This window comes from Diplodia seriata (assembly GCF_021436955.1).
Source record: "Diplodia seriata strain FDS-637 chromosome Unknown scaffold_11, whole genome shotgun sequence".
Classification (NCBI taxonomy): domain Eukaryota; kingdom Fungi; phylum Ascomycota; class Dothideomycetes; order Botryosphaeriales; family Botryosphaeriaceae; genus Diplodia; species Diplodia seriata.
In genome coordinates this window covers 494367-505897 of record NW_027117318.1, presented here as the reverse complement: position 1 = coordinate 505897, position 11531 = coordinate 494367, and the positions used below count along the sequence as shown (strand labels likewise).

General features: G+C 56.4%; 4 protein-coding genes across 4 annotated transcripts; 2 read left to right on the top strand and 2 right to left on the bottom strand.

Moving 5' to 3' along the window:
* Window positions 1–20: 20 nt before the first annotated feature.
* SLS55_009872 (uncharacterized protein) lies at window positions 21–2019 on the top strand (the record flags this gene model as incomplete). Its single annotated transcript, XM_066781266.1, has 2 exons — window positions 21–1127; window positions 1210–2019. The coding sequence occupies 2 exons, from the start codon at window positions 21–23 to the stop codon at window positions 2017–2019; spliced, it is 1917 nt and encodes a 638-aa protein (XP_066628268.1).
* A 959-nt stretch (window positions 2020–2978) lies between these two features.
* On the bottom strand, window positions 2979–3828 carry TMA22 (Translation machinery-associated protein 22; the record flags this gene model as incomplete). Its single annotated transcript, XM_066781265.1, has 2 exons — window positions 2979–3397; window positions 3771–3828. 2 exons carry the CDS (start codon window positions 3826–3828, stop codon window positions 2979–2981), a joined length of 477 nt encoding a protein of 158 aa, XP_066628267.1.
* Window positions 3829–4282: 454 nt separating this feature from the next.
* On the bottom strand, window positions 4283–5865 carry TRM5 (tRNA(m(1)G37)methyltransferase; the record flags this gene model as incomplete). Its single annotated transcript, XM_066781264.1, has 4 exons — window positions 4283–4843; window positions 4898–5397; window positions 5447–5548; window positions 5604–5865. The coding sequence occupies 4 exons, from the start codon at window positions 5863–5865 to the stop codon at window positions 4283–4285; spliced, it is 1425 nt and encodes a 474-aa protein (XP_066628266.1).
* Window positions 5866–6246: 381 nt separating this feature from the next.
* SLS55_009869 (uncharacterized protein) lies at window positions 6247–11132 on the top strand (the record flags this gene model as incomplete). Its single annotated transcript, XM_066781263.1, has 2 exons — window positions 6247–6307; window positions 6358–11132. 2 exons carry the CDS (start codon window positions 6247–6249, stop codon window positions 11130–11132), a joined length of 4836 nt encoding a protein of 1611 aa, XP_066628265.1.
* Between the last annotated feature and the right edge of the window lie 399 nt (window positions 11133–11531).

Sequence of the window (11531 nt, the reverse complement as noted above, 5' to 3'; positions counted from 1 at the left end):
GTCGCCTCTCGCCCGACGCCATGGCCGCAGCTTCGCCTACTCCGCTCTCCTCCTACAGCAACGGCGGCCGCATGTCCCGCCAGCCCTCAATGCGAACCTCACTGCAGCACAGGCGCGAGTCGCCCATCTCTATCCTAGGCCACTCCCATGGATTCAGCGCCAATGCACCCATGATGCAGCGCATCGACATTGGCGACAGCTCCGAAGACGAGATCGAGCAGCCCATGAAGCTGAACCCCTACACCCGCGCTCTCCTTGGCCAAGACGCGCCTAGCTCTCCCATCAGACAATATGGCGCCCCTAAGCTGCGCGTCGCCCGGAATTCTCTCGGCCACACCGAAGACACTCCAATGCAGGACACCATCACCCCTGCGCCGTCGCTGCGCATCAAAAGGGTGCCCCTGAGGGGAGCACCTATGCGTAGGCTTAGACGTACGCCCCAGAGCGAGGATGAGCAGCATCAACCGCAGTCCGTCTTGGATGCGTCGCATGCTGCTAGCCCTCAGGCCAACGGAAGCCCCCAGGCACCCAGGGCCGGAAGCCCCAGAATCGTCCGCATAACTAGCCCGTCCCATGACCAAGAAAACCTTGCTGCTTCTTCCATGCAGGCCGAGTCGGCCATGAGGGCCAGCACTAGTACGAAGGTTGACTCGGTGATGAAGGACTCTTCTTTCATGAAAGACTCGGTGATGAAGGTGGAGCCTGCGGTCAGACCGTCATCAAAAGGCGAACACAAGCCGGTTCCCCTGGCTTCAGTAAGCGTAAATACTCCCCATCGTCCTGCTCCGCCCCCTCCCCCAAGGATGTCGGTTTTGGAGACCGCCACCTCTGCCGCCGGTGCATCTACGGTAAAGCAGAAGAAGCGTAGAAGGGCCTTCATGGTCAACGGCAAACAATATCAGGAGGTTGGGAGGATTGGAAAGGGCGGCAGCTCCGATGTCTATCGAGTCATGGCTGAAAACGGCAAACTTTTCGCCTTGAAAAGGGTGAAGCTTGAAGATGCGGACGAGAGCGCAGTACGGGGATACAAGGGCGAGATCGAGCTCTTGAGAAAATTGGAAGGTGTGGAGAGGGTTGTTCGGTTGTTCGACTGGGAGGTGGATGAGGAAAAGCAGATTCTCAGTGTGGTGAGTAGTCTCCCTGCTCTTTCCAAAACGCTCCCCGAGAGCGGGCAAATTACTGGATTGCAGCGACTGACTGAGGTTTTAGCTAATGGACATCGGCGAATCTGACCTTGCCCGCATTTTGCGGATGAAGATTGACCCGGAAGATGCCCGGCTGGATCTTTCTTTCACGCGCTACTACTGGAAGGAGATGCTCGAGTGTGTTGCATCTGTTCACGATTACGACATAGTCCATTCGGATCTGAAGCCCGCAAACTTTCTCTTGATCCAAGGACGCCTCAAGCTCATCGACTTTGGCATTGCCAACGCTATTGAAGTCGACCACACCGTAAACGTTCATCGAGATTCCCACGTCGGCACCCCAAACTACATGTCCCCGGAATCACTGCAAGATGCAAATGCATCAGCCCGGCATGGGCCCGGCGGCGATTCGTCACTTGGCCGCTGCATGAAGCTGGGCAAGCCCAGCGATGTTTGGAGTCTTGGATGCATTCTGTACCAGATGGTGTACGGCAGGCCACCCTTCGCCCACATCTCGAACCAAATCCATCGTGTCATGGCCATCGTCAACCCCAACGTCGATATCGACTTTCCCTCGCACGGTCTCGGCAATGTGCGCATTCCAACGGGCCTGAAAAAGACGCTGAAGCGCTGTCTCCAGCGCGATCCGTCTCGTCGTCCCACCATTGCCGAGATGCTCGGCGAAAGGGATGAGTTCCTGTGCCCTGACAATGGCGATGATCTCAGAATCCCCGAGGCGCTTCTAGGCCAGATAATCCAGAGGGTTGCCGACCGCTTTAGAGATCAAAGCAAGCCGATGCCGACCGAAGAGGAGATAAGACAGTACCCCGGGAGTTTTTACGCAAAGATTCGGGATCTGCTTGAGGAGGTGTGAATATTGAACTCCTCTGGAACACCAAAGGACTGTAACGAGTAACGACGAAGTAATAAGCGCCTTCCTGTGCGGTCGAGCATGGTTCATACCTTTTCTCCTGTTCTTCTTCCTCCCTTGTTATATGGCATGGGATTTTTTTCTCATACGCATTTTGCGCGCGGATGTCTTTGGTTGAATAGCAGGGCGCTCGGTGCTGTTATTTCTCTGCTTTCCTGGATACCTTGGTCGCGCCTAGTCACACCTACCTTTTTTTCTTTGTCCTTGCATGTATTAAGTCGACGGGATGAGAGAAGGAAGACGGGGGTGGACATCTGCAAACCAAAAGCTGCAAAAGCGTGAAGTTTACTTTCTTGGTGCCTTGCGGCGCTTTGTACATACATATACCCACTACTGCGCCGGCAAGTTGGCACGATATTTTCTTAGTCGGAAGCATCTTTTCAACGCCTAGTCTTCGTTAGCCTCCTTTTCTCCGCCAATACTCAAGATGACCATACTTCTGAATTCTTGACAAAATCCTGGGGGAAAAAGACCCTCGAAATGATAGTTAAAAGGCCAAAACAGTTGTTGGGACACAATTGCGATTGGTATTGGTGTTGGTACTCGCAGATGTAGTCGAATCCATTATCGAAACATCACATCCCAGATTGTGAGACCGGAAATGCTTCCGCGCTCACCCAAGCAAGGCTTCTGATTCTCTATGTAGGAATTCGAAGTTTCGTTCATTCATAGAGTTTAGCTTCTCATCAGCCAGTTGCCCATTTCCAAAGGCATTTTATTTTTTTAGCCGATCTCTGGCTCCAGCAACCCGCCTGAGCCACCAAATGTGATATAGAACGACGCGCTTCCGCTACCTCATCAGAGAAGGCCTTTACGATCTTGGCCTCACATCATCACGCCGTCAACGCCACATCACCAACTCCCCACGAATGTGGCATGTGTTCCTTATCCACACAGATATCTCAAACCGCCCCGCTGTCGGCCTTCTTCTTCTTAACCTCGATACACTCGACGTTATCCTCAGGCACCTCCTCGTACTTGTCAACGAGGAATTCCGCAACATCGTCGCTCAGGTCGCCCTGCAGAGTGATCTCCTCGCCGCCGGCGGGCAGCTTGGTGACGGAGGCGCCGGTGGCGAACTTCTTGCCGAGGTCCTTGGCCACCTTCTTGAGCTCAAGGCCGAAAGCCTCGAGGCCAACGATGGCGGTGACGTACTTGCGCTTGTTGCGTTCGATGCGCTTGATCGTGACTTTGGAGTGTGCCTTCAGCTCGGCCTCCTTGGCCGCCGCCGACTCGGCCTTGGCCGCCTTCTTCTTCGCGTCCTTCTCGGCGCGTTGTTGGGCTTCGACCGAGAGCGAGGACATGTTGGCTTCAAGCGCGTCTATTCCGTTGAGTCAGCATCCATTGTGCGTCGTGCGTTGCGATGTGCGATCACTGGAGCAACGCCCAAGCATTGTGAGGGCTGCCGATGATCTTCGGGCGGTGGGAGGATACCTGCGGAGTAGAGGCGCGCGTGCATGTCCGGGTGGTGTTCCTGGAGCCATTCTTCACACTTCTTGGTCGTGCCGCCGAATTCACAGTACTACGCGCCGTCGCGTGTCAGTCGACCGATTGTTCGCTCCGGTACGGGATCGACCGCTTTGTGTCTCCTACCTACTTCTGGGGGGAGTGTGCAGACTGCGCGTGGATTGTTGTCAGCCTTTCTGTACGTTCAGGCAGCGGGGCGGGGATCGCGTGAATCAGGGCAGACGAACCGCCGCAGTAGACGACCTGCTTTGCCTCTGGAAGCGGTGCTGCTTCGGTGTCGGCCATGGATGTGTTCTGCCGGGGAAAGTGCGTGGCAGAAGTGGAAAGGAGGAATTGGCGTTTGTGTTGTTGTGCGGGTGTACTGTACGTAGAGTGCGCGCGGCGAGTGGTGGGGTACCAGGTGTAGCGGGGCAGAATCGGCGTCACCAGCAACGAGGGGCAGGGCGGCAATCTATGACAAAACGCGCCCGGGCGTCGGAGCGGAGCGGGACGGGCAGTCTGGACAATCACGTGCGGATGGTTGCTCGGGCTGTCAGTGATTTTGACATCAGCAGAACAAACAATACACGAGCGGAAAACAAGAAAGCAGCCTAAGTCAAGATGGACTAACAACTAGTATGCATATCATTCTATCTATCATGCTCGGAGATGCTTTTTTCAATTCCTAAACGCTAAGCTAGCACAACGGGCTCTCCGCCATCCCAGGAAGCATCCAGCCAAAGAGGGGAACATTTGCTTCTTAAGGCTTGCGGAAGGCTACTTCCGCAGGAAGGCGGAAACTCGCACAGAACATCCTCTTGTTCGGTGCTACGTCTCGCACGTCGTAGATCTCTCCATCTAGAGTTTCAAGGGTGATTTCGAACTCCAGCTTCTCGGATATCCGCTTGCAGATATCAATCTGCTGCTCCCCATTGTCGTCGCTCTTGGTACCGAAGCAATAGACGTGTACCATAGGCAACTGGACGGCAGTATGCGGAGCAAAAAGAGTGGCAGGGTCCGCTGTTCCCAGAGCCTCGCTGACTGGCGAGCGCGTATAAAGCCCAATGAAAGAGGGCAGGAAGTCGATGGCGTTGGCGGGGAGGTTCATGACGTAGTGGGAAAAGAGGCGGGGCTGAGTGAGGTCCCGTTCAAGCGATTTGGGATCCACGGCTGCCGGTGCCTTTTCTCCGCCAGCCTTACGACGCGAGCCACCGGGCGCCGCCTTCACTGTGACGCGATGTGACGATCTGAAGAGATCGGCAGTGGCATCGCGGATGAACGCGTGGCCGTCGGCGTTGAAGGCGCGGACGAATTGGCCAACCTATGGCAGAATTAGTTGCGAGGGGCGTTCAGGGGCGCCGGGGGCCGATCTTACCTTGTTCCTTTCAACTGCATCCACCATGCATGCATAGCTCTCCGGATTCAAATCGTTCGCCCAAGTGAAGATGCGCTTCTTACCTGCAGGAACTGCGAACGGTCCGACACCAGCCATGACGTCGCAAACGGCTTCTCCTTCCTTGAACGCCTGGACCATGCGCCGATGCTCCGCCTGCAGCCTGCTGTTCCAGTAGACCTTGGCGTAGTCGAATCGGAAGGTGCAGTTCTCCTCGTGGAGCTCGACGTTGAGGTCTGGCGATCCGAGGAGCACTTCGTAGGAGAAGGTGCGGAACTCGCTCTCGTCGCCCACGTTGTCAAGCTTGCTGATCACAGTCTCAACCTTGTGTGATTTGTCCTTGAGGACCTGGGCGATGACCTTCTTGTAGGGCTGGTGGGATTCACGCAGATTCAAGTGGAGGATGTGTCCGACCTGGGAGAAGCGCTTGGGATAGGCGTCTTCCTGGTTGTCCTCCGGGACGATGGCAGACAAGATTTCGTCTGGCGGTGGATCAGCACAAGAAACTGCCACCGGGGCCAAGTCACCCACCATATGTCCAGTAGTCGTAGTCTAGGTGCAGGTCGTACGGCACGACGCTGGCGGTTTCGTTGCTCTGGATCTCAGCCAGCGTGGGCGACCAGGTGGAGGGGTCTGCCTGCTCCCATCAGCACGCGCTCGGCACAAACATGGGCACAGTGCCGTCTACCATCGTGCTTGACGCCCGGCCTCAGCAGCACACACTTGCGGCCCGCCGAGGCCAGCTCGGGCAGCGGGTCACGCTGGACAGACTGCAGACGGGGCGCCGACAGCGCATCCTTGCTCTTCTCCAGGGCCTTGCGCACCAGCGAAATGTCCTTGTTGTTCGCGATGCGGGCGGCGGCGAGCGGGAAGGTCTTCTGGAAGAAGCCGCGGTCGAGGGTGCGCATGGCCCGATTGACGGGAGGGCGGAACATGGTGTCGTCAGACATGGGCGCGGGGCAGGGGCAGCGGTGCGCGGAGCCCGAGGCTCTGTGAAATGAGCAACGGGAGTCGGTGCTGTCTGGGGGATGCGCAAGCAGAGGGGTGGAAATTATTTTGGGCCGTGTTTTGGGCTAAGCGTCGGCGGCCGGGCCTGGGATCGAGCTTCGGGGAAGCCCTGCAGCGGGCTTGCCAACCATCCGCAAGGGCCTGTTAATAACTCCCGCCTGTCAACATCCACCGACTCACGCCCCCGTTCACGCGCGCCGCGTCTCCCCCCCGCCGCCCTCGATGAAGCCCCCATAGTCCCGCACCGCCACCCCGACTGAACACACACACGCAGCCCGCACCCACGCGCCGCCCGCCGCGCTGTCGGCGACCCCCAACTCACCATGGCGTCCGGCGGAGGGAACATTAAAGTCGTTGTGCGCTGCCGGCCCTTCAACAGCAGAGGTGCGACCGCACCCTCGACCCGCCCGGAGAGCATGCTGACGCTTGCGCAGAGAAGGACCGCAACGCACAATGTATCGTGCAGATGTCTGGCGCCCAGACCGTCCTGACGCCCCCGAAAGGACATGACGCCAAATCCAAAGGAGGCAACAAGGGCGCCGTCGAGGGCCCCAAGACCTTCGGCTTCGACAAGAGTTATTGGTCCTTCGACAAGTCTGCGCCCAACTATGCCGGCCAGGACAACCTGTTCGACGATCTCGGTAGACCGCTGCTTGACAATGCATTCCAGGGATTCAACAACTGCATTTTCGCCTACGGCCAGACCGGTTCAGGAAAATCGTACTCTATGATGGGCTATGGCGAGGAGTATGGTGTTATTCCGCGCATCTGCAAGGGCATGTTCGAGCGCATTGAGGAAATTCAAAAGGACTCGTCGCTCAACTGCACCGTCGAGGTCTCGTATCTCGAGATCTACAACGAGCGCGTCCGCGACCTGCTGAATCCGGCCAACAAGGGCAATCTAAAGGTCCGCGAGCATCCGTCTACCGGTCCCTATGTCGAGGATCTGGCCAAGCTCGTCGTTCGCTCGTTTGTGGAGATCGAGAACTTGATGGACGAGGGTAACAAGGCCAGAACGGTTGCCGCTACCAACATGAACGAGACCTCTTCGCGATCGCACGCTGTCTTTACCTTGACCCTGACCCAGAAGCGCCATGACAACGAGACGAACATGGATACGGAAAAGGTTGCGAAGATCAGTCTGGTGGATTTGGCCGGTTCGGAACGTGCTCAATCTACGGGAGCGACCGGCGCGCGTCTGAAGGAAGGTGCTGAGATCAACAGATCCTTGTCGACCTTGGGACGTGTCATCGCGGCTTTGGCAGACCTGTCGTCCGGGAAGGCCAAGAAGAAGGCTGCTTCGATGGTTCCCTATCGAGACTCGATTCTCACTTGGCTTCTGAAAGACTCACTTGGTGGAAACAGTATGACGGCCATGATTGCTGCAATCTCCCCTGCAGATATCAACTTCGACGAAACTCTATCGACACTGCGATATGCCGACTCCGCCAAGCGCATCAAGAACCACGCTGTTGTTAACGAGGACCCGAACGCTCGCATGATCCGCGAGCTCAAGGAGGAATTGGCCCAGCTCCGCTCAAAGCTCGGTGGCGGAGGGGGTGGTGGAGGAGGGGGAGTAAGCGTCCCCCCGGAAGAGCAGTATGCACCGGATACGCCGCTGGAGAAACAAATCGTCTCCATTACTTCGTCGGATGGATCTGTCAAGAAGGTTTCGAAGGCAGAGATTGCTGAGCAGCTGAGTCAATCTGAAAAATTGTTCAAGGACCTAAACCAAACATGGGAGGAGAAGATGACGAAGACCGAGGAAATCCACAAAGAGAGAGAGGCCAAGCTTGAAGAACTGGGTATCAGCATCGAGAAAGGCTTCGTAGGACTCCACACCCCCAAGAAGATGCCCCATCTGGTCAATTTGAGCGACGATCCGCTGTTGGCCGAATGCCTGGTCTACAACCTCAAACCCGGCACGACCTTGGTTGGCAACGTTGACACCCAGAACAACGCCGAAGTCCGCCTCAACGGAACGAAGATCCTTCCCGAGCACTGTACGTTCGAAAATGTGGACAACGTGGTAACGGTGGTCCCCAAACCTAATGCAGGGGTCATGGTCAACGGCTTGCGCATCGAAGAGCCGAAGCGGCTCCGGAGCGGTTACCGTATTATCCTGGGCGACTTCCATATATTTCGGTTCAACCATCCTGAGGAAGCCCGTGCTGAGAGGGAAGTGCAGGGCAGTCTTCTCCGCCACTCGATGACAACGAGCCAAGTGCCTTCACCCGCTGGAACTCCTTCGCGGCCAGCGCATTCTCGAACTTGGAGTACTGCCAGTCAAGGCCAGTCCGAAGATCCAAGCCCACGAGGAGGCTCGCCACTTCCATACAAGAACAGCCGAGATACCGATTGGTCTTTCGCCCGACGTGAAGCAGTGACAGCAATCCTCGGTCCTGACCAGAAGATCTCCAACCTGACCGATGATGAGCTGGATGTCTTGTTCGACGATCTTCAACGCGTGCGCGCGGTGAGAAAAGCGAAGCCAGAGAGCAAGTTTTCAGAAAGAGAGGAGGATGCAGAGTCCGACGGGTCTTTTCCAATCAGGGAAAAGTACGCTTCAACTAGCACGGTGGATAACTTCTCCCTAGACACTGCATTGACAATTCCTGGGACTCCGCAGCTTGGAGAAGAGGACGAGCGACTCAGAGCTGCTCGTGAAGAGATGCAAACCCAGCTTGATAAGCGTAGAGGCGAGTACGAAGACCAACTCAAGGATGCCGAAGGGAGCTCGGTTGAGGTTGAGGACATCCGCGTTCACAAGGTCAAAATGGAAGAGCAGCTCCGCGCAGTCAAGGAGGAGATGCAGCACGAACTACAACGACAGAAAGAAAGCTTCGAAAGACAACTACAGGAGTACTCTTCACCAACGTCCGAAGGGAAGAGTGCGTTCATCTTCCTCTCCAAGGAGGAGGCGGAGCGAGCGAGAAACGTGTTCGCGCACTGGCGACAGCGCAGATACGTGGCCATGGCGGAAACGCTACTCCAGAATGCCGCACTGCTGAAGGAAGCCCAAGTCATGAGCCAACAAATGGACAAGCACGTCGTCTTCCAGTTCTGTGTTGTCGACGTGGGCCACACGTTTGCATCTTCCTACGACCTAGTGCTCAATGGCGTGCCCGGCGAGGACGACGAGGACCTCGAGGCGACGCCGAAACCGTGCATCGGCGTCCGGGTAGTAGACTTCAAGGACCACGTCATCCACCTTTGGTCCTTGCAGAAGCTCCGACGGCGCGTCAGGGCAATGCGTCAGATGCACCAGTACCTGAACAAGCCGGAGTATATGCAGCACTTCCGTCTCGAAAACCCCTTCACCGAACCCTGCTCACCCGAGTACTCGCGGATCGGAGATGCAGACGTGCCTCTGGCTGCAGTCTTCGAATCTCGCGTCCAGGATTTCTCGATTGATGTTACATCCACCTACACAGAGGGCGTCGTCGGCATATTGCGGCTCTCTCTGGAGCCATCCTTCGCGGAAGCTTCGTCATCGACTTTGAAGTTCAACGTGGTCATGCATCGCATGATTGGCTTCCCTGAACGCGAAGGGACTGACGTTCATGCACAGCTGTTTTTCCCCGGCATTTCCGACGAAGGCGGCGCCACTACCACGCAGATGATCAAGGGCTTCAACGAAGGGCCAATCAAATTCGAGAGTGTGCACAGCATGGGCTTGCCCCTCAACAGTCCCCGCAGTGCGTCTCTTCGAATTTCCATTTTCGCCAAGGTCACGTCGACGCATCTAGACAAACTCCTCAGCTGGGATGACATGCGCGACTCGGCACCCAGGCCAAAGGTGAAGCGCTTGAACTCGCGGCTGCCAGAATCCGAATTCTATGCCGAAGAGCGCCATGACATCTTTGCGAGGGTGCAGCTGCAAGAAATGGCCGAGGATGGCAACTACAAACCCGTCGATGTCATCCAGACCGGGCCGCTCGACCAGGGCGCTTTTCAACTGCACCAGGGTATTCAGCGCCGGTTCGTTGTCGATCTCACACACAGCTCCGGGCAGATGCTCCAGTGGCAAGATATCTCGTCGATCCGTGTGGGTCATGTCAAACTGCTCGACGCAAGCGGCCGCACCGCCGGGACGGATTCTCCACAGCCTCAGGTGCCGATGAAGCTCCTGGCCCGGCCAACTGTCAAGGACAATGCCGACGGCACAAGCAACGTGACGTTTATTGCACTTTGGGATTCCAGCATGCACGGGTCTCTTATGCTCGACCGCACCACCGCCGATCGCTACAGGGTCCAAGTGTCTCTCATCTGGGATGTCGCGTGTGCCAAGTTGGCGAAACCTATGACTTTCTCCTTGGACGTTTCCGTGCAGATTCGCTCTCGTACCTACATCCGCCCGACTTCGATGTTCAGTGCCATGTTCAAGGGCCAGCGCGTCATACACTCAACCACGGGCATGTTCTCTGTCGCCATCAGACCAGTTTCGGCAAAGAGGGCCGTGGATCTGTGGAGGATGAGCACCCAGCACGACTACGTCAAGGGCGAGGAACTGCTGACGGGCTGGACTCCGCGCGGCGTGTCTCTCGTGAAGGACTTCCTTGCTACGCGGAAGCGACGCAGGAGAGTCGCGGAGATTGAGACGGCTCGGAGCATCCTCAGCCAGAGAGCGCTCACTGCCAACAGTGATGCCTACCTTGAGAATGAAGGCCAGCTGGACGACCGACAGATAGAACTTCTGAACAAGGTTCTTGCGCTTTGGCAGACTAAAAAGGACATTGGCGAGATCATTCTCACGAAGGAGAACCTCGAGCCGCCGGAGCGCGGTGCCGCGTTTGCCACGCCGCCCAATGGTGAGACGAAGCCCACGTTGATTTCGGAAGTGCGCTATGTGCCAAAGAACCCGACGATGCTGAAGAGCGGCTATCTCATGACGCCGGATGACACCAACACACGGTGGGTGCGACGGTTTGTGGAGTTGCGCCGCCCGTATCTGCACATCTTCACAGTACCCGAGGGCGACGAGTTGAATGCCATCAACCTGTCCAACTCGCGGATAGATCATCAGCCGCAGTTGGCTGGGCTGTTGCAGCGGCATAACATGAACGTCTTCGCCGTGTTCGCGCCACAAAACACGTTCCTCTTCGCAGCCAAGAGTGAGCGCGAGAAGATCGAGTGGATCCTCAAAATTGACCAGAGCTACTTCAGCAGCGGAAGCGGAACGCCCGCGGAGGACGACGACAGTGCCTGAGATGTATTGCCATGATAAGCCCGGAAAATAACGAACCCTCTCTTTGAAGCCACCGCCTCCAAGGTCGGATATCCCTCCAACACCCTCCTTCGCCATCCGTGTGTATGTACGAGTCTGAAATGCCGGCGTTGAGACGTAATGTTTTGTTTCGTTGCAAAGAAGCCCCAAACCGCTTGGATGGATGTACAGTTCGTTCATCTTCCACCTTTTGTTGTACTTTTTGTTCCTTTTATCTTCTACAGATTTGGCTGGCAGGCACACAGGATTTTTGGAGGCGGCCGCTGCAAACGCTCTGTTTCTGATACCCAAAGCATGTCCGCGGGAGAAAAACCGCGGTGCCCTTTCCTTTTTCTTACTTTCTTCTGCCATTTTTTAACTTTAACTTCTCGTCCGGTTAGA